Raw genomic sequence first — 23,119 nt, 5'->3', positions numbered from 1 at the left:
GAAGAAAAGATCTGAAGAGAAATTCCTTTCAAAATACATAACATACTCAAAGGAGTTAACTTACAAAGCTAGCCATAAAAGCTATATAAATGAAACTTCAAAACACTCTTTAGAGATACAAAGTCTAAATCATGTGACTATAAACCACTAATAGCTGGGTTGTGCCAATACAATTAAAAAAAGACAATACTATCTAAATTTATTTTTAGACTTTGTGCTATACCAGACTACTAAGGGATTACTTTGCATAGGTAGACAAAAATAATGACATTTTGAGGGTCAAAAGATCTAGACTCTAAAGGGAAATGATGAGAATACAAAAAAAGGGTACATAGCATTACCAGATCTCAAGTTATACTAATATAGACAAAACAATGAAGATAAAGTTAGAAGAGTAACCATAGAGTGGGAAAAATATTTGCATAAAATATAACTGATAAAGATTTGATATCCAAATTATACAGTGAATTGATATAAAGAAACCGAGAGCTGGTTCCATGCCCCAATCCCTAAGGAAGTCAAAGACAGAAACGAAGGCCCAATATATATCAAAATATTACTAGCACTGTTCGTAATAGCACAGAATTAGAAACCATGTTTCCATCAACTGGGGAATCGCTGAAAAAAAGTTAGTGAATATCACTGTGTATTAAGAAATAATGATGAGGCAGCTAGGTGGTGCAGTGAATAGAGCACTGGCCCTGGAGTCAGGAGGACTCGAGTTCAAATCTGGCCTCAGAAACAACACTTACTAGCTGTGTGACCCTGAGCAAGTCACTAAACCCCAACTGCCTCACCCAAAAAAAAAAAAAAAAAGTGAAGCAAGAGAATGGATATCTGTGCCAAAGGAACTCCAACCAATATTCCAGGTCAAAGTTGTACTTATGTATATGTGAATTATGGGACAATTATTGGGGGGGGCAGCTAGATGGAGCAGTGGATAGAGCACAGGCTCTTGAGTCAGGAGGAACTGAGTTCAAATCTGGTCTCAGAATAGACACATGACACTTACTAGCTGTGTGACCCTGGGCAAGTCACTTAACCCCAACTGCCTCGCCAAAAAAAGAAGATAATGATAACAGTGATGATAATAACTAGCATTTACATAGCACCAGTACTTACCAATCAGCACAGCAGGACAAACAAGAGCCTTAGGATACAATCTGCTGTGACTAGAAGCGGCCCCTGGCAAACTATTCAAATCTGTGCATGTGCTACAGGGAAGCTAGTCATTCTAGATTAAAACACTTCCCGGTGGTTTACAAAGAAACTGGAATCTAAGCAATATGAGTAGCTATTCTAACCCCAGATATCAGCCTTCTTAGTGCCCATGTAAGGCAAGCGTTTTCTATGGAGAAGAGAATTCCTGCAACTTACATTAGGAAACTGAGTGGATAAAAAGCAGTAATTGCTCAAAATTTAAATCAGATTTTTTTTTTTGTACTCCAAATTCACTTCTATCAGTTTGCTCACTCTAAAATTAAGGAATTTGAGCAACTGCTCACTTCAAAAATGCATTTCAGTTCTAGACATTTAAATATTTAAGAATTCATTCAAATATACAAATTATCATTATTATTGACCTAACTGTACACCTGTGGACAAGTAAGCCTGTTACCTCATTGGTATTTTAAAAAAAAAGAAAGAAAGAAAAAGGTGATAATAATAACAATATAGTACTTGTTTCATAGGGCTATTGTGAGGTTCAAATGAGATAATGCATACAATAACTTTGCAAACTTTAAGGTGCTACATGAATGTTATCTGTTATTAATTAAAACCAAACTATGCATTGTTATTTCAAAGTGAAATAGCCTATGTTACCCAAAAAATCAGTCCACACAAGACTTTTGTTAATGGACTTGGAAATCAAATGACAATGGGGAAATCACAAAGAGATTTTAAAGCCCCATTTAAAAAAATATACAGAGCACTTTAAGGTTCTAAGAAAAATGGAAATTGCTCGGAACCAATAGTACCTGCATGCTATAGGTCCTTAAGAGTTCACTGAATGAATAATTTTATAGGTTAGCTTCCAGGATTAAGAAATGTACAACTGGTTTTAACAAAAATTACAATTCTAAATGCTTTCATTATTATAGTGTATCAAAAATAATTCACTATGATTTACTTACCACTTTTTAAGAAATCTACATGGGCTTCTTTATGATGAAGTAATTCTACATCATAATTGGCAGATGTGTTTGCATGTTGTTCTTCCTTTAATTGGAGACATTTAAAAATCAGTTTCCTCACACTATTAAATAATTAATAATTTTGGCTTTTGCTTGAAGGTGATAAATGGTCAAATACGTTAGAAAGGGGTAAGTTCTAACTTTGCAGTAGTTTGCTCAGTGACTTATTTAAAGATGCAAGAATTTTTCCCCCAATATGTAATCTAATCAAGAAAAATAATTCTCAAGGGTATTAGGAAAAATAATCTCATGGTTATCATATCAGAACTGAAAGAAGCTCCTGCCTCTGGAAGTACTGAAGCAAAGGTGTCAAGGCCACATTCAGCCTACAACACTCCAAAGTGTAGCAAAATTTGATTAAAATGTAATTGGAAAGTAATTAACAAAATAAATAAAAAAACAATAAAACATTCTTACTACGTGGTCTTCTAAGTTAATATGCACCTGCAAGGATCCTTATATAGGATTTAATGGCCCCCTTTTCTATTTGAGTTTGACATCACTAGCTAAGAGTATTACTTTGGCTTCCTATTACTGTAACTAGTATTGCTTCTTGGGCATCGTTTAATGTTACAAGGTTGTATATAAAACTAATAAGTTAGTTTTATCATTACCATAACACCTTATATTTTTACAGTTTACAAAATACTTCTAAAAATATTATCTAATTTGATACTCATAACAACCCTCTGAACTAGGCAGACCACGTATAAATACCTCTCTTCTTTTTTTTCCCATAGGAGGCCACGCAGGCTCAGATAAATAAAGTGTCTTAAGTCATGTAACTAGTAAGATGCAGTCTTGGAATTTTAACCTAATTCTTATTCCTAGTCCACATTTTTCAAATTCTCAAATATTCTATGATACTGATATTTTGCCAATAAAACCCCAAATGGGGTCAAGAAGAGTCAGATACAACTGAAACAAGTGAACTGACCATTCACTCAAAATTGAAAATAAAACTTTTGGCTAAAGATAGCATCTTTAAATAGCTGCAACAGATGAGCAAGCACCATAATACATCAATTAGCAAATACAGAATCATCATCATCTTAGGAACTTGTGTTCATAAAACAGTGAACACAGACTCCAGCACACTGTATTCTAAAAGGTCCAAAGTAGAAAAGTGTCACATCAACAGCACACCAATCCTATCAATAAGATACAAGCAAACTATATGCCAACTTAAAATTATTTTTTTTGTCATACAGTACACTATAATCATATTTAAGATATTAAAGCAAATCAGTTCCACCATATTTGCTAACTGTTATGTACAAAAGATTCTACTGAGGAAGCACACATTTTCGATTGAAGGTCTAGCCAATATAATTCAAAGAGATTCATTTTTCCTTCTCAATATTATTTAAAGGAAAAGAGTTAAAAAGACTCCTGTCACCTTCTCATTCATATTACTGTTCAAAGTGTAACAGCAAAAATGCTAAGTAGATAATTAAATCATAATTTAATGATGGAATAACTGGCATTGGTATATAGTATAATGGATACAAAGAGCCTCAAGAGTCCTAAGAAAATCTACCTCCAGCCTTCATGGGAGTAGAATTGGGGGCAAAGATTATTTTAATTTTGTCTGAGTATTCCTAGCATCTTGCTTAATAAATGTTTGTTGAACTGAGTAATAGATGTACAAAAATTCAATTCTTCCTAACATTAGAAAGCAATAAGCCAACTGAAAATCATGGCCTATTATTTTGTGATCAGTATCTATTAGTTATTAACATCTTTATGTTAAATGGTTAAGAAAATTACAGAGGAAAGAAAAGCTCCACTAGAATGCACAAAATGAGGAAAATCTAGTAACACAGCTATCAGGAAAAGAATCACAGACACAGCAATAATATGACGTGAATAGATTAGATTTTGTACAAAATAATATGAACAGAAAAAAATTTATATAGTCTAATCTTAATTGGTGAAATAACAATATGGCATTTTGTTCTGTGATCCTTCAAGGGATATATCAATAGTTACTGACCTGGTCACATACAGTGAATGTGGGCTACCAAAAAAAGAAAATATGATATGGAGAGAAAAAAAATGCAAAGATCCAATTAAAATAAACAGTAAACTTCAAAATAATTTTTTAAAATAGGAATACAGTCCCTCCAAGATGAGAAAAACTTTCATCTTACCTTCATTGGTATATTGGTAATAGTGGTAGAAGCCAAATCAAAGTGTTGCTGTACCAAAATGTTCAATTTAGTAGCAAGATGCCGTCCTGCTCGAACACTATGCACTTCACTGGTTAAAACTGGAGACAACTACAAATAATAAATATTATAGAGTATTAGTGAATTAGAATCTGTCACTAAATACTTTATTTTTTAAATGCTATTTTCTAATATTGTTTTACAGAACTTAAAAAATTAAGACCCATCTAATTAATTAAAATTACCATTTATTTTGTTCCTAAGTTTTCTTGGTTTCAAGTGCAAATGGAATTCAAGAAAAAGAATATAAATGGAAAACAAAGCAGATATGACAAAATGGTCTTTTAGGAAATTTTTTTTTTTTTGGCCTACAGAATGAGGGGTTCATTGTTCACATCCTGCTACTAGGAATGGTCTGACAGTTTAAAAGAAATGTTCCAAATCACTAAAAAAAGGAAACAACTTAAAACAATTCTGAGATTTCATCTTACAGCCACCAAACTGGCAAAGAGGATAAACAGAAACAGTATTGGAAGGGTTGTGGAAAGACAGGTACGCTAAAATACTGGTTGGTGGATTTGGGAAGTAGTGCAATCTTTTGTGCAAAACAATCTGGAATCATTCCAGAGAAGTGACTAAACCCTTCATACCCTTTGATCTAGAGTCCATACCATTAAGAATATATTTAAAAGATCAAATATAGAAAGAAAATATCGTAAATACCAAAATACTTACAGCAACATTTTTGTAGTAACAAAGAACTGGAAACAAAATGGCCACTCCGTAATTGAAAACAAGGTTACAGAGATCAACAAGAATTTTTTAAATGTCTCTGTGCCAGGCACTGTACTCTTGTACAGAGGATGCAAATATAAAAAAAAAGTCCTCACTCACCCTATGATAGAATATTGTGTAATAAATAACAAATGAGGGATTCAGATAAGCCTGAATATATGCACTGATGCATGGTAAAGTCAAGCAGAACAAGAACAACATATATAATGTTACTAAGCAATAATGTAAATGTAAAGAACACTAACAAGAAGTTGAATGATGAGTAACTACAATGACATTTTCTTGGTCCAGGACAGCAGAAGAGAAGCCAGGGACTAAAGGTGCAGAAGTCAGTGTCAAATATAGTCAGAGTAACTGTTATTTTTGCTTAAATATTTTTCTTTGTTACAAGAGATGGACAAATACTGGGAGAGGAGGGGGAAGTTGCTTTACCTAGAAATTACTGTGATGCAAAAAAAAAATCATCAATAAGACATTTAAAAACACAAAACAAACAAAATGTGCTGTCCACAACAATTTATTAAAACCATCCACCCAGGTACAGAGTGCTACAATCTGTACTAATGAAATAAAGAACCATACTGCTGAAACCTACAACCAGTCTCTCGCAAAATTTATGTACCTCCCAATCAGAAAGAGAAACCGAGAACAAAAAAACATTTATTCAATAAATGTAAAGATAAGATATCATACTGGATTGAATTATTAGCTTTGTTTAATTTTCCTTGTAAAAAATAATTCTGAAGACTACAGGATTAGCAAAGTGGTACAGCAGATAGAGAGCTAGACTAATAAGACCTGAATTTGAATCCTGCCTCAGATACTTACTACCTTTCTGACCCTGGGCAAATCAGTTCACCTCTGTGAGCCCCAGTTTCCTCATCTGTGAAAAGGGGATAATTATAACACCTCCTTCACAGTACTGTTGTGAGGATCAAATGAGGTGACATAAAGTACTTTGCAAACCTTAAAATATTACATAAATACTAGCTACTAAATTATTACTTACTGTATTTCTGTCAATTGCAGAGAGTAATATATTTTATACACATGAAGAACTCTAGGTCAGAGATGTATCAAAATATTTTTTAAAAACAAGATGCTGAGCAGGTATCATTTAAATCTACAATATTCCTTTTCTTCACTATCATTATAACATTAATTGTAGGTCTCTTTCACATATTAAATCACAGATCCACTTCAGTAGACCTGTAATCTCAACAATGTGTGCATTCTTTCCAACTATGCAGATTACCACCCATACGTCTGCACATCCTGCATATCACTAGTCCATGAGCCCCCATTAAGGGTGTCCTAGACGGTCCACTGGGACTTCCTCCATTTCTCTTGACACCACAAAGTACCCAATTTACTGGTTTACCAATCTTTTTTTGTTTATATACTTCTCTGACGACAGTTGCCAAAAATTTTTGGCAAAAATACATGTTGTTGGGGCAGCTAGGTGGCACGGTGGATAGAGCACCAGCCCCAGAGTCAGGAGGACCTGAGTTCAAATCCAGCCTCAAACTCACAACACTTACCAGCTGTGTGACTCTGGGCAAGTCACTTAACCCCAAATGCCTTACCAGAAAAATAAAATAAAATAAAATAAAAATACGTGTTGTTTTATGCCTTGCTTAGTATCAATACAAGGCCAAAGCTATCTTTATTGTCACCTCACTTAAAGAATCTTTTAGCCTCTTTACACTATTCAGAAGAGAGACTTTATTGGTAGACAACCTTTAAGGTGGCACTTAAAGCACAGTGGAACTTCATGTTCTTTGAACTTTTCAGCCAATCCTATGACTAAAAAGATGTGGTCTGTTTTAAAAATTATTTGTTATCTGCCTTCATCAATAGAATTCTACTTCCACAATTTCAGTTACAATTACGCCAAAATGATATCATGTGAGCATATGGATTAATATAAACAAACAAAAAGTATAACAGGAAAACAGGTTTAAAAATAGTTTTTCCTTCGGGTAGGATTTCTTAGGAATAAGTTTTCCATTGTAAATGATTTCAGAAATACAGCAAATGTTTAATGCAAACTTCATACTCACTGTGTATTATTTACAACCCATAACCTTGCCTTTGGTAACTTACTTAAGACCTTACCTCCTTTTTAGGACGATCTGACACAAGACTATCTTCACCAACTGGGTAGGTATGGATCAAAACTAATTCACACTTTTGGATCTGCATGAGACTTAAGAGATAAATGTTTTACTTAGAATGTCAGAATGCAGCACATATTTTCTTCATGTGAAGAAAAGCTAAACGTCTCCCATTTTGTATGTATATTTCCATGGAACTAACAAAGTATAAAAAAAGTACCAGAGTAGCTATTATGGTTATTGTAAAGGCTAAATATTTAAGAAATTTTCATGTCCATACAAGTTCAATAATTATGGTCAATTAATAATAATTTAACACTGTACAACTTAGGAATGATTTGTTGTGTGTTAGAAGGCAAATCAGAGAATAAACCTAGAATGGTAATTTCCTAGATGTTTACTACAGATGCTTTTATAGAAAAAAAAAGATATTGCTATGCTAAAAGACAGAGAAAAAGTTTTCATTAATAAACCTTTTCCTAATGATTCACTGGCCATAACCAGACAAGAATTCTCTTGCTTTACCCCCACAGTAATTCTTAAAAATACAGACATTTGGACTCCATGTGCATAAAACTCTGTAGCATTACTGGCAATTTGCTGGTCTCTTAGAATCTGAAGGAAATAGTACTCTAAGGCCAAGAAAACTATAACAGAGAAGATATTTGCAGATTCTACCTTTTAGCTCCCTTCCCCTCTTTAAGAAGGGAAAAGCTACAAAACAAGTACTGATGGCTACGAAAATATTGGGGAAAACAAAAGGGAAAGGGCAAACAAGTTACATGAGAAATATGTTCAATTAGCTGAGGATTTTGTTGTTTCTAACTGTTGCCTTTAAAATACGTAATTGTTATTTCCCAGGGTTCTGTTAAACATACACCCATGCTCTTTGCGGTTTATACTCACTGATCTGAATTAGCAGCAAGTTTGTTATGCTCATGTATGGTTTCTTGAACACAGTCCTCAAGCATTCGTACGTGACTATCGCTATGGATTAAAAAAACAAAGATGATCATAAGAAACCACACTTTAAGAAATTTAGTTTTTAGAAAAATCTAACCACACACACACACACACACACAAAATTACAGACACAAAACTTTTAATGATAGATCTTAGACTATTTCAACAAAATACCACCATAAACAGCTTAATGTTAGAAAATGTAGTCAATTCCAAAGAAATAGACTGAACAATATTTGTATTTTAAAAATAAATTTCTACTTTAAAAATCTCCTTTAAAAAAAATCAATGGTTATTTTGGCATAGAAGACATAAGCTCTATAACAAAAGGACCGTTTTCAACTTAATTTTTAAGTTATTTCTGTAGCATTTTAACAAAAATGCAAATAAGCAAATTATTGCGTTTTGGAAATTTCACACCTTTTTGCATTAGTAATACAGATTATTCTTCCTCGATTTCCAACACGTTCTGCATTCTCCATCAGCATAGTGCGAGCTTCATGTTGATATTCAGTAATTTTGCAGAGGGTTTCCACCGCTGCAACCAGACCATGCAAGATACTGCAGCATTCTGGATCTGCACGAGGATTAGGTGGTCCAACAGCAGCTAATGCAGCCATTAACTAATTAAGAGAAAGAGAAAAAAAAACTGGTGACAAGTGTGGAATCAGGACTTTAGGTTTATCTTATCTGGTTTGCTTCTACAGAACCTGACATTATACAACATATTATGAGTAGGCAAATAATTGCAATTATCCTTCCTGTGGGAAATCTGGCTATCTCTAGGCAACACAATGGAAAGTACTCACTCAATATGCCATAACCAAAATTATTCATTAATATTTTACCTTCCTCAGAATATTCCATATCTCTCACTTGGCCATTGAGTCTTTCTCAGAATTATATACCCTTATCAAACTGCTGCCTTTGTACTTCCCTTTCCCAACTAATTTTATGCCAACCTCATTTGACTTTTTTTCAAAGATTGTTTAGCTATAGTAAACTATGATGGGGAATATAGTAGTGATGTGTTGGAATGTCCATGATCCAGTTCTTCTTTCGTACAACTAATAAAAAATTGTTTTGGCTAAACCAGAAAAATACAGAGCTCTGAATCATCTCTTTAACACAAGTATACCCTCATTCTTCACAGATTATGAGACTGAACAAAAAGAGCCTCAGATGTGACTTGAAGTGATTTGCCCAAGATCACACACATAGTAAACCACAAAGCCAGAATCCAAACCTGACTCCAAATCTAGGACTCTTCCCAACGTTGCCTCCCAAATTTGTTTTTTTTTTTTTTTTTTAGGCAATTGGGGTTAAGTGACTTGCCCAGAGTCACGCAGCTAGTAAGTGTCAAGTGTTTGGTCTGAGACCGGATTTGAACTCAGGTCCTCCTGACTTCAGGGCCGGTGCTCTATCCACTGTGCCAACTAGCTGTCTCCTCCTCCCAAATCTGTTGAATTAAATTGAACACTTCAAAGTTGGCATATACCTTGGGGCAGAAGGATGAATAGTAAAAATTAGGGTTCAAGATTAAAAAATTAAGAGTTTAAAAGCCTTTCAACAGTATTATACGGTGAAAAGAGAACTGAATCTGGAGTTACACAGGTCCTGGGTTCAAATCTCATTTGTGATTATAGGTTAGTTACATGTTTCCTCAGCTGCAAAATGAATAGTTTGGGCTAAATGACCTCTATTATCTTTTCCAACTCTAAATCTGTGATCCTGTGATCCAGAAACTCACACTAGAAGTATCACACAAATTTTTGACAGGAAGGTCAAAAAAGTCATTAGACTTGGCAAACACCTGACTTTGTAAATAATGAAATTAACTATATATCTCAATAGACAGAAAGTAACCAGTTACTGACATAGGTGTGATTTCATATTCAGCGGCTCATGTGTACCTAGATCATGAAGGGGAACTAGAACAGGGGTCATATGTATGGAAAAAGGGGATATGAGGATATGAGATGTTGTGGAAGTAGAACTGACAAGACTTGTCAAGTCATTGAGTATGATGAATAAAAGTGAGGAATTGAAGATGACCACTCTGCTGCTGCAAACCTGGATAACTGGAGGGATGGTAAAATCCTCAAAAGAAAAAGGGACACTAAAAAGTAGGTTTTAGGGGAAGATTAATACATGCATATTGTATGGAACGTAAGTCTAGGATGTCTAAAGAACACTCAGCTGGAGATGTCCAGTAGAAAGCTGGGCACGACTGGACTATGGGAAGTGATGAGATCACTGGCAAGGTATAAAAAAGGGCTCAGAAAAGATCTTTGAGAGTGACCTTTGAGAGTGACCTATTACTAATGGAAGATCATAGATAATGATCTAAGAAAAGAGGCTGAGCAGAAGACAGCAGTGCCCCCAAAACAAGGGAACAGTGTCCAGGAGAAGGAAATAATCAACAGTGCCAAATGCTCTAGAGAGGTCAAGAAAGATAAGTACTGAAAAAAAGTCACTAGATCGAGTAATTAAAGACTGACGGAAACCTCTGAGAGAGCTGTTTAAGTTGACTAAGTGATGAGGTCAGAAGCTGCTATGTCTCTTTACCCCACCCCCCACCCCCACCCGTGGTGAATTCATATGATAAAGGAGTATAAGCTCCCTTCTTATTTCTCTCAGAAAGAAGCAAACCTGAAATAGAATACCACTTCCACGGACAATAAATTTATAAAGTTAAGTATTGTCTACATGCAATCAAGTCTGAATGCTATTTTATGTATATTATGAATGTACTCACACAGAAGCACAGTCTTAGTATACTTTCAAAGACAACTGCACCCAAAAGAGGTGTCAGATACATCTGCTGGTGTAGGGGGAAGGGGCGGGGGAGGAATTTCTCACAAACATCTCAATTATCTTGAAATCCAGAAGTAACAATATAATGAAAAGATCTAGACTTAAGAGGGATTAAGGTTCGAGATCTCTGAGCCTGTCACCTCACCTGTAGAGATAATACCAATACTTTTTAACTCATGGGCTTATCATAAGGAAAGTACTTTACAACAGCTTAGTTTACATATATTAACTATTATTATCTTTAAAATTCCTTACAGCTCTAAATTCCATGACTCTATGATATACATGTTTTTTTTTTCCTTTTTAAAATGTTTTATTTATGCCTTTTGTTTTCATATCATGGTTATTTCTTACCATTCCCTCTCCCCCTCCCCCCATGAATCTTTCCTTCTAACAGTTACAGAAAATGAAACATTCCACATCCATAATCCCCACTTTTCTACTGGAAGGAGAAAGAACACCAGTCCTTTTATATGAACCTCACAGCAGTCATTCATTCATTTATTCAATAACCATGTATGAAATGCTACTATGCATCAGGCACTCTGCTAGGTGGTGGGGAATGCAAAGATAAAATCTAAATCATATGCTCAAAAAACCCAGACATTCTACTGGAGGGAAATAACAAATACTTGTTCATTCATTTCTGATTCTTTGTGATGCTATTTGGGGTTTTCTTGGCATACTGGAGTGGGTTCGTTATTTCCTTCTCCAGCTCATTTCACTGATGAGGAAACTGAGGAAAACAAGGCCAAGTGACTTGCCCAGGGTCATACAGCTGGTAAGTATTTGAGCCTGGTCCTCCTGACTCCAGGCCTGGTGCTCTATCTACTGTGCCACCAAGCTGCCCACAAACAACAAGTACAAAGATAGGTCAATAAGAGAAGATGCTGTCTTGATTGGTGGAGGGAGTTTCTTTATCCAGAGATCTCCCTGTGCTAAAAAAATCATGAGTTCAATCCTATCCCTGTGATATACATGTTCTATTTGGCCTCACAGCTTCCATTAGAGCAAGGATCTCAGTTCATGGTTTACAGAAAATGGGTACCCAGGAAGTTAGGGCAAGCATGAACTTTATTATTATGCAGTAGAGCAAACAGGCAAAAAAAAAGAAAACAACGCACATACATATAACACAGCAATACAGAAACTTGGCCACACAGTGCCAAGGTCACTCAAGTGTGGGAGATATGTATGGGGGCAATATCTCAGTGGAAGTACACACTGGAGAGTGTGGTGGATGTGGGGTGGATGTATGGGTGCAGCAGGCTGAAAGCCTCATCCAATCAAGAGCCAAAGTTACTCACAGTATCAGATTGAGTCAGGGCAATGGAAAAGTACAAAATGTATGTTATGGCTTACACGTTTATGATCATTAGCCTAAGTGACTCAATATTGGAGTCCTATTACTTGTAACTACGATATTAAACAATGTTTCAAAAATGACAATTACCACAACACATATTCCTTGATTGGTGCTCTCTGTGACTTAAAAAACAAACCCAAAGGAGATGGAATAATTTTTTTCCTGAAGTTTTCATTAGTGGCAAAACTTCAACATGAACGACTTCAATTCTGTGTTGCACGTATTTGACTCTTATCTGCCTCACTTGCAAAAAGTATTCATAGTGAAAATACAATAGGATTCAAAATATTAAAAACTGGTGTTTTCCCAAACTAATCAAAGGTTAAATATTTGAGAAATACAACTCAATCTACAAGGTCTATAAGATTTCAGAACTCTAGTTTTTCATTGAAAACACCATTATATTAGCTGAATATTTTGTTTTCTTCTCAAATCATCATATTTCAGAAACTAAACATACCTCCTGCAAATTCTGATCTTCTTGAGTCCAAGAATTTAAAACATGAGGTCCAGAGTCACTAACAATGAAGTTCACCTGAAAAGTTACAAAGTTGTATTTAACAACTAAACTCAAATTACAAAAAACATTTGTTGCAGGACTAGTTTGACTCAAAGTTACCAAACAATTACATGGTAGTTACATAAAGAATTTCCTTCAATCTAAAGATAAAGGAAAGATACAGATTTATAGTTATCCTTTCCATATCATGCCCCCCTCAATCTCAAAAATCTGTGTAAAAATTTTTTGGCCCTCCCTTCACACTGCAGAAGAAGTCTGATTTTTTTCTTTTTCTTTTATGGAGTACTTACAGTACATTATTGTAAAATGTGGTTTGATATTATAAAATACTACACATGCATTTTATGCATTTCTGAGTTTCTAAACTTTTTCCTGTTTTCAAGTCAGGCCTTCGACACATACAAGCTGTGTGAACAGCTCCAAGTCACTATTCCCTCAGTAGCCCAGTCAACTCTCTAAAGATAAACTGCCAATCTACACTGATGAGGTAAATTTCCACATAAATGAAATCACAAGTCAAGAACATAAAACAAAAAATAAAAAATATATGTATGTGTGTGTGACATCTCTATCATCCATACAGCCTTGGAAAGAAAGAGAATGGTTAGGAAACAAGTTAGGAAATATAACTTCATAATTCAAGGACAGTTCAATTTTGCTAGTATCTGGGTCTAGTTTCCCACTACTGTGTATTCTAGTCTTTGCTCTTTTCCTTTAATTGGTCTTGGGAACCCTTCTTAAACTAACCACTGCTTCCTCTCTTAAGGTCTCTCTGGCACTAGCATCACTTGCCTTAGGTAGGTCCTCTATTTCCTGGGCAACTTAAAAGATACTTAGACTGACTTCCTTGACTCTGAACAATATGTTTCTTATGACTCTGGTACCCTTTTCTGAGGTCTATCCCATGATGAATGGCCAATCCACATTGGTGTAGAAAGTTTTCTCTACAGGAGTTTCCTAAAACTGATGAAATCACAAGTTCATTCCCTTCCTTCCACTAAAAAAAAAAGTCACAGATAATCTAAAATTCCTTGATATCTGACTTCAGAGTACAGCCAGATATACATACCTGACTCTCACATTAGACTCCACAATATCCACCTTACTAAAAAATATCTGAAACCCAGCTAAATAACTAAAGAGATGAGAGATTCCTTCTCTCTTCTCCAATATTACACAAAGCAAAAAATAAACAAATAAATAAAAATCCACTTTTGTATATCAAGTTAACATTCTTGAAGATGTAATCCTAAATCATGAAGAAAATGTTAACAGAAAATACCTATCAATCTTCCATATGCCTTTAAACTAATAGATTATCCTAATTTTAAAAGTATTTTCACTAAAGGCCTACTATGATGCCCCTTAGTGGTGTAAAGATAATCCTGAGGTTTTCACTATACTGTTTAAGTTCTAGCAGCTCCCTACAAGCTAGAAAAACTTCAAGGTGAGTCCCAGCAAGAGACTATTCACAGAAAAACAGCTTAATTAAACACAGAGAAGTTCATCCCCAAAAGGCTATTCATCAGATGATGAATTTTTTTCTGCCACAGCAAAGTCACAAAAAAATGTCTACTAAATATCATGACTTACATTAGTCAAGGGAGAACAAACTAGCCTACTTACTGTGTCCCCTACAAGCCATGGAATCACTCTCGACCAGGCCTTTGCACAGGGTGTCCCAGGCCTGGAATAATCTCCCTCCTCAAATCCATTTCCTGGAGGCTTTAGGTTCTTTCCAAGTACAGCTCAATTGCTACCTCCCACGAAAGACCCTTTCTGAATCCTCTAGTTGCCTGGGCTCTCTACCTCTAGAATTACTTTGCATTTACTCTGTATATGTTTTGTGTACATCTATGTGTACAAGTTATTTCTCTCCAATAGAATATAAGCTTCTTGAGTGCAAACACAGTTTCATTTTTTTCTTTGATTCTCTGGCATCTAACACAGTGCCTCATATGAAGCAGGCACTCAATAAATACTTAAGTATCTGAAATGACAAGATCATAACTCACTTAAGTATAAAAGAGTAATCCCCTTGATACTCTTTAGAATATAATTTTCTTAATACTGCCAAATTCTCCAGGCTTAATTATGCAATCATCATATATTAATCTCAAAGAGATAATTCTTATACTAAATGGAATACAAGCAGTACTATGATCTTTTCAGTCTAAAGCAATACCAATATAATTAAAATACATATACGCAAATAAAGTATATCTCAAATTCATGATTTCCAGCACATCTGAGACACTAAATACTTACCAGCTTTTTGAAAGGAAATATATCATACATAATCCTGCAGTATTCCATGGAAGACTCTACTGAGCAAGTCCACAATGATTTAGATATGGGTGCCAGTGGTATGATTCCTTGGGTCCTATTTTTCACCAACATGTCAAATTCTACATGTTGTCGGCATGATTCTGCCATGTATGGACAATGATCCACAACAAATACTGTTTTATGAGACTCAGAAAAAATTTTCATTTTTTTTTTACCTGAAAGGAAATAGACATATGAGATGAAAAGTAAACAACAGACAGATCAAAAAGTAAACAAATCCTGACTAATATCTAATTTCTCCATAATGAAGACTTGGTAAGGAACATAATATTCATGTTACAAGTTGGAAGCATAATTTGTCAAGGTCTCAACTCTAATCAAAATGTTTCTCAATTTTTGGTATAAGCCATGTTATGTTGGACTTTTACTGTATTACAACTGGAAAAATTAATCTTTATATTAGCTATTTCACTGAAGTTGTCACTGAACATAACATTTTGGTGCATATTTTAACCCCTAGGTCACTGTGTCCTCAAAATATATTCAATGTTAACAATTTTATATAGTCAGCTCTCCATATTCAACCCTTTCATGGTTTGCAGTGAAAAGTACAATGGTCTAACAGTCAAAAGAATTGAGTTATGGCTCTGTGACCCTATGCAAATCACTTAACCTCTTTGTACTCCAATTGTTTTCTGTAAAATGGGTACAATGCTTGTACTATCTTATGCATTTCTCTAGCATTTTTACAACGGTTTACAATTTGTTTTTTTTTTTTTTACAAGAACTCTGCAAGGGTTATTGTTCTTTTTTTTAACCTGACCTGTTATTTCATTAGTTTAAGAATCATCCAATGAGGAATTTGCCTGGGGTACAGAGAAGTGACCTGTTCAGGGTCACATAGCCAAATGATTCAGTGGTGGGACTTGGAAATTTTTCTGACTCTGAGGCTTTCTATTCAGTGGAGGTAAGAGAGAGAGTACAAGTTTAATTATCTCTATCTTACAGTTAGAGAATCTGAAACTCAGAGAAGGTAAATTACTTGTCTGGGGTCCAGTAATGATGTGAACTGAAGTCCATACTTTTCAGGGCTGTCATGAGAAAAATGTTTTTATAAATTTAAAGCACTATACTGATATTATCTACTTACAATAATAAAAAAAATTATTTAAAGTCAATACTTCCAGGCTTTATTCCTAAGAAATCATGAAAAAATGTAAAAATTAAGCTAGTTTGACCTTTTTTTTTTTTTTTTCTTTGCAACTTCTGATGACCAACAAAACGAATAAAAAGCAGGTAATGAGATAAGTGATAATATAAGTTCTGGAAGAGACCAAATCATATTAATCAACTTCTAAAAAACTAAAAGTTAACTATCTGATGACTTTCCAAAGCCAAATCGACACAGATATAAGCTAACCCTTAAAAATGTGATTTGCTGGGGCCTACTATCTAGGTTATCTGTTTTGTTTTGACTTATTGTTCATGGGCAATTTCTTCCTCACTAAAAAACCAAATAAACAAACAAACAAACAAAAAAAACCCTTGTATATTTGAAACTGATTAAACAGACTACCTTAGAAACGCATATAGCAAGGATGTTGAAGTGTTCTTCAAAAAGAACCTTTCTACTTCATAGGATTTGTTTCCGCAAGCTATTTTCATTTCTTGCTTTCATGTTTCATATATGCCATATCTGCAAGGAAGCTCTTTTACAGAATGAACCAGATATAAAATCTCCAGGAAATGCAGAAAAGGGGGAAACCGCGAAGTGGATGGATAGGATACAAACTTCAGGATAGAGATTGGCTTACTTTTATGCCTGGTCCTGCTGTGGAAACGAGCCAAAGGCTAGGAGCCACAGCCTCTCTGGAATGGGCTGCTGAGGGTCAGCAGACGGCCAAGAGTGTCTGCTACGACTGAGAGGAGAGCATCGTATTCATCTTCTTGCACCCCGGTCCCTTTTTCAGTTTCATACATACACAGACACGCACGCAAAAATACAAACACATTCGCGCGGCGCGCGTGCGCAGCTCCCCTAATTCCCGCCCCCCACGTTCGGCTCCCCTTAGTCCCGCCCCTCCGGCTCCCGTCGAGCTCCCCTCCCCCTCAGTGGTCAGGAAGCCCAGGCCACGAAATACGGAAAGGGGGCGGAGACAGGGAGGAAAAAAAAAGTCTCGGCCTCTACGGGCTTTCTCCCCGACTGAGACCCCTAGTCACCCCTTGGAGTGGATGGTCTGGGCCGTCGGGGAACCCTTGCTAGCCTTGCAGCACGAACCGCAGCACCGGCTAAAACGCATCCGGCCCCCAGAGGGTAGAGGGGCCCCCCCCTCGCCTGCTCTCTCTCCGCCCTGCTTTAGTTCCACTGACAAAGCTCGCGAGACTCACCGAGAGCCCGAGAAGAGCGAGAGGGAGGGAGGAAGTGGAGAAAAGAAAGAGGAGGGGTCAGACGTTCTGTGCCTCTCGCGGGAGTAGTCCAAGAGTGTCACCGGTCAAATCTCCGCGCCGCGACCCAAAAGGGGAAAAGGGCACGGGTAAAGAAGTCTCGCGAGGCTTGAGGTGCTCTCGCACCTCTCGTCCCGCCCCCCTCCCCTGCTCCTCTGGCGCGGGAGGTAGTGTGAGTAGCCCGCCCCCCGCTCCGTGATGGGGGGTGGATCCGGCCGCCTCCCCTCGCTGCTGTCTCTGCCCGGCTCTGCCGTCACCTGCTGAGAGGACCTAGCCCGGCGCTGCGGCCCCGTAGGGACGAGTGGAGCCCGGCCCTCCGGGGGCAGCCGGGGCCCCGCCGGCAGAACCCGCCCACAGGCCGACCCGGAGGCGGCGCGGAGGCGGAGAGGGAGACGAGAGTAAGTACCGGCCCCAGCGGCTCGGGGGAAGGGAGAGGGGGACGAATGCAGGTCGGAAACCTGGCTGGCCCCCCGCGGGGGCGGACGGCCCTTCGCCGGCGTGAGGTGGGGGAGAAGCCTAGTCAGCGCCTCATTCCTCCTCCAGGGCCTTCTCTTCTCTGCTCCCTGGGGCCGGGGCCGGCTCGGGGCCGGGCCCAGGGGACAGGAGAGGCCCGGCTGTGTCCCTCGGGCTCCTAGGTCCAAGCCCTCTGCGGGTCAAAGGTCGTCGCTCTTCCCCAGGCTCCCCCGGGAGAGGCGTGGGCGCAGCTGATGAAAGATACTGAAAAAAAAGAAAAAGGTGTCTTGGACGTAGAACGTGTCGTTATTCAAGTATACATACACCAAGTCAAGGTATTTGACTCCCGAATGGCCCAAAGTGAGCATGATCCAGCACGGTGCCTGGCTTCATACGTGGCTTGCTGACTTTGATGCAAGATAAATACTGTCCCTGGTTAACTTCACTTTTCTTTTCAGTGAATCACTAGCACAGTGCCTGGCACATCATAGGAGCTTCACAAATGGCTTGTTGACTTGACTGATGCAAGATAAATACAGTCCCTGGTCAACTTCAGTTTTATTCAACACCTGGCACATAGTAGGGTGCTTCATAAGTGGATTGCCGACTGGTCCACTTTGATACAAGATAGAGGTTGTTACTGGTCAGCTTTTCTTCCCTATGAATCAGCAGCACTGTGCCTGACACATAGTAGACACTTCATAAATAGCTTGCTAACCTGTCAACCTATGATACGAGGTAAATTTTGTCTCTGGTCGAGTTTGCTTTTCTCTGTGAATCAGTAGCACTGTGCCTAGCACATAGCGATTCAGTAAACATTTATGTGCTGTGCTAAGCAATGGGGATACAAAAAGAGGCCAAAAACAGCCCTCAGGGAGCTTATAGTCTAATGGAGGAGATAACATGCAAGCAAATATATACAAAGCAAACCGTATACATGATAAATAGGAAATTATTAAAAGAGGGAAAACACTGGAATTAAAAGGGGTTAGAGAAGGCTTCTTGTACAGGGTGGGATTTTGATTGACACTTAAAGGAAGCCAGGGAGGTCAGTAGTTGGATCATAGGAAGAAAACCATTCCACTCCCATGAGGGATAGCCAATGAGAATGCCGGGAGTATCTTGTTCGTGAAAGGTAGGAGGGGGTTAGGTTTCAAAGGTATGTGAATACCAAACGGAGCATTTGTGGAAGCGATAGGAAGCCACTGGAGTTATTGACTAGCAGGGTGATGGGATCAGATCTGTGTTTTAGGAAAACCACTTTAGTGGCTAAATACAGGATGGATTTCGAGTGGAGAGAGGCTTGAGGCAGTCAGACCCACCAGCAGGCTATTGCAGGCATTAATAAATATTTGTTGAATTTAATTTAATTGTAAAGAGGACTGGATTGAGAGTCTGAGGATCTTGGGTCTAGTCAAGCATTTATTAAGGTGCCTCCTAAGCACCATACTGTTTGGAGTGCTTGGAAAAGAAGGGTTAAAAAACAGCACCTGCTTTCAGGAGGTAGAGCAGGGGTGGGGAACCTTTGGCCTCCAGGCCATATGTGACCCTCTAGGTTCTCAGGTTTGGCCCTTTGACTGAATCCAAACTTCACAGAACAAATCCCCTTGATAAAAGTATTTGTTCAAGGCCACACCCAAGGACCTAGAAAGCCGCAGGTGGCCTTAAGGCTGCAGGTTCCCCACTCCTGAGCTAGAGTCTAAAGGAGAAGACAATGTGTAGCCAATTATGTACAAACAATATATACAGAATAAATTGGAGCTAATCTCAGAGGGAAGGCACAAACACTAAAGAGGACCGGGAAAAGCTTTTTGCAGAAAGAGGGAATTTAGCTGAGACTTGAAGAAAGCCGAGATGAGGAGGGACTTAATAATCATGGGGGACAGCCATGCTCAGAGTGGGAGAGGGGGAGTTTTCTGTATCAGAACCATCATGGAGGCTGATGTCATTGGATCGGACAGTACCTAGGGGGAGTAAGTTTTAGACAGGAAGGGTAAGAAGAAGCCAAGCTATGAAGAGCTTTAAAAGCCAAATTCAAACCCTTTCTTTGTCCCTTACTATCTCTATGTCTTTGAACAAGTGACTTAACCTCTCTAGACCTCAGTTTCCTCATATGTAAAATAAGAGGCTAAAACTGTATGGTCTCTAAGATCCTATGTGTTAACTATTCACTTTTATGTAGCAATTTAAGCACTTTAGTCACAACAACCTTATGAAGTGGTTACTGCAAGTTACTGTCTTCATTTTTATATAAATGAGAAAACAGTATCTGAGCAGTTAAGTCCCTTGCACAGTCACACAGCTAGTAAGTAGCTAGAATCTGAACCTTAGGTCTTTTGACTGTGGGCCTAGCACCTTTTCCACTATACCTAATATTAAGCTAGAGGGCATTTCACTGTAATGTATGTGGCACTTTCCATCAATGTCTTTAAGAGAGAGGAACAAAAATCACACATAGATGAAAGAGAGTTGAGGACAGGGACCTCTTAGAGTTAAATAGGATTTAGGACAAGAAAGAACCCTAGAGATCTTGTAATACAAACCTTTCATTTTACAGATGAGGAAGTCCCTGAAAGATCATAGGATCAATTCACACATCATAGACGAAAAGAACTGTATTCTTCCTGCAGATAATCAGGTGTTGATGTTAAATTGTTCTGACGTTTCTCCTCCCTTCTTAGGGCAAGAGCGTCCAATAGCTTTCTCCTTCCTGGGCCTTTGTGCACAAGGGAAATTCAGTGTTTGAGTTCATTGAAGAAACATTTTTAAGTGCCTGCCATTTGCAAGTCATTGTGCTAGATTTTGAGGGAGATAAAAAAATAAATAAGGTCATGATTCTAAAGAAATTTATGATTTCTAATGTTTTTTTGGAGAACTTTTTAATAACCATACTGAAGAGTTTTAAATCAAATAGCTTTTAAATTTAAGTTTTAAATTAAATAGCTGATAACATGTTACTTCTAAACTTAAATTAATATTCACTAAGTTTCTCTGTGATGGACAGTGGATTGAATAAAGAATAAAAGTGACTGGATTTCTCTTTAAATTCTTCTTAATCAAATGAGAAAACTAAGCAGCTGGCAACTACTATTGAGGGTGGGTGTGTGTTCTCTTTTATCAGAAACAGAATGTACTGAAGCCTCTGCCAAAAATGTCATTGTGCATGTTATAGCATTAGGCTATAAGGTAGATGAGAGGCAGTGTGGCTAATGCACAAACAACTTTTTCTTTTTAAAAAATTTGTAATTCATACTCTTGAGGGAGAGGTCTAAAGGTGGATTTCAACTAATTAGCTATTTAAGATAAACAGATAAATTGAGATAATTTATCTTAACCCAAACTTATCTAAATTGGGGGACAAATAGAGGTTTGAGAGTTTGTAAAAGAATTTCTCCCTTGCCCCCCCCAGTGGTTTGTTATGAAATAGTATTTTATAGTTTAGTTCTAAACAAGGCAAATGTATTCTATTTAAAAAAAAAAAAAACAGTATGAAGGTAAAACTAGAGGCACAAGCATTGGAGTCTGAAGGGTTTGGGTTCAAGCCCTGCTTCTGACACATACTAGTTACTGTGACTCCTTTTAAGTCACTTATCTTCTCAGTGCCCCAGGCAGCTCTGTAAGACTATATTTTTAAGGCTAGTTTCGATTTGCTTTGGTGGAAAAAGTAACTTATGTTAATGAAATAATAGGTCTGGTCCAATAAAAAACAACATACATACAGTACTTTAATGTTCTGCGGTTTCACTTACAGGAAATGAATATGCAAGTGGTAATGGTTTCTGTACCTCTCTAAGCATTTATTTCTGGAGCGTTAAATTACTCAGATAAAGTTATTAGTTTCTCTAGTTCTCTTCCCTGAATAGACAGGTTTGAAAATTTTTATTATTATGTAGTATAGTACAACAAATCTCCTCATTTCTGTGTTAGCATTTGTTAACAACTTCAAAGGAAGAGCAGTTATCCAAAATTTTATCCTTGGTTTTGTTTGTGGCATTTTAGTTACAAACTTTGAAGGGGAAACTCATGAGATTGGCAAGAGAATAATATTTAAAATAGTTGCCAACAAATATAAGTGGATTATATACTTATTAGACATAGATATTAGCTTGAAAAACTGAATCTTCCTTTTATATTGAAATTTTCTTTTTTATTCAATCAAACAATTCAATATAGAAATAAATTTTAAAGATCATATACAAAACTGTGAACTTCTGTCATATAATTTATTTTAGGAAGATATTAAATTTAACATCCCCTTTTCCTTTTGTTCACCTCCCTACTATACCTCTTGTTTTCTTTAGCTGCCTTAAAAATATGGTTCATCAAATGAGATAATGTTCATAAAACTCTTTGCCAACCTTAAAGCTGCTGTATACATGTCAGATATCAGTATGGAGTTTTGTTTTTGTTCTTTACTAAAAAAAAAAAACTTTTGGGCAGATGTCTTAGGGAAAGAAAGTCTTGAAATTTTTACTTTGCTTTTTCTTTCTCCTGGCCAGAGGTAGCCTGATCTAATACAGTGGTTAAGGAACTCAATTAGTAAACCCCTATTTAGAAAATACAGGCAGGTAGGTGGCACAATGAATAGAGTACCTAGCCTGGAGTCAGGAAGACTCATCTCCCTGAGTTCAGATCTGGCCTTAAGACACTTAATAATACCTGTGTGACCCTGGGCAAGTAATGTAACCCTGTTTGCCTCAGTTTCCTCATCTGGAAAATGAGTCAGAGAAGGAAATGGCAAACCATTCCAGTATCTTTGCCAAGAAAACCACAAATGGGGACTAGTCTTGCTCTTGGGGTTTGTTTTTATAGGGTGTACTGAGGACCCTATTAAAATTAGACAAATAGGTCATTCTCAGAGGTCTCCTAAGTGGTAAAGCATTTGATTTGAAATGTTTTCCTTTATTTTTCTAAAACTGTCCAACTCAAGTCAATTTTAGAAAATATAGTGTATTGTGATTTTAAAAAATTGTTATATTCCTTATAAT

The 23,119-nt window shown here is 37.1% G+C and overlaps 2 protein-coding genes across 5 annotated transcripts in view; one reads left to right on the top strand and one right to left on the bottom strand.

The window, feature by feature from the left end:
• INTS13 (integrator complex subunit 13) overlaps positions 1–17,881 on the bottom strand; it is a 32,458-nt gene extending 14,577 nt beyond the window's left edge. Inside the window, exons 1-9 of one of the 2 annotated variants that reach the window (XM_027838528.1) lie at positions 17,622–17,881; positions 17,048–17,194; positions 15,213–15,448; positions 12,885–12,959; positions 8,662–8,864; positions 8,185–8,265; positions 7,280–7,370; positions 4,349–4,477; positions 2,136–2,220 (exon numbers count right to left, since the gene is read on the bottom strand). In XM_027838528.1, coding sequence (XP_027694329.1) covers positions 2,136–2,220; positions 4,349–4,477; positions 7,280–7,370; positions 8,185–8,265; positions 8,662–8,864; positions 12,885–12,959; positions 15,213–15,437 — 889 coding nt within the window. In that variant the 5' untranslated portion in view covers positions 15,438–15,448; positions 17,048–17,194; positions 17,622–17,881. Of the gene's footprint in view, positions 1–2,135; positions 2,221–4,348; positions 4,478–7,279; positions 7,371–8,184; positions 8,266–8,661; positions 8,865–12,884; positions 12,960–15,212; positions 15,449–17,044; positions 17,280–17,621 lie in introns of those variants that run through there. The other variant, XM_027838529.1, reaches the window with a different exon arrangement.
• Positions 17,882–18,006: 125 nt separating this feature from the next.
• Positions 18,007–23,119, top strand: part of FGFR1OP2 (FGFR1 oncogene partner 2) — a 31,719-nt gene continuing 26,606 nt past the window's right edge. For 2 of the 3 annotated variants that reach the window (XM_027838533.1, XM_027838531.1), the window contains exon 1: positions 18,007–18,076. The gene's annotated coding sequence lies outside the window, so the exon portion shown is untranslated. Of the gene's footprint in view, positions 18,077–18,376; positions 18,467–23,119 lie in introns of those variants that run through there. The other variant, XM_027838532.1, reaches the window with a different exon arrangement.

Source organism: Vombatus ursinus, unplaced genomic scaffold (assembly GCF_900497805.2).
Source record: "Vombatus ursinus unplaced genomic scaffold, bare-nosed wombat genome assembly UNPS02014830.1, whole genome shotgun sequence".
NCBI lineage: Eukaryota > Metazoa > Chordata > Mammalia > Diprotodontia > Vombatidae > Vombatus > Vombatus ursinus.
This window is presented reverse-complemented; position numbering and strand designations above follow the sequence as displayed.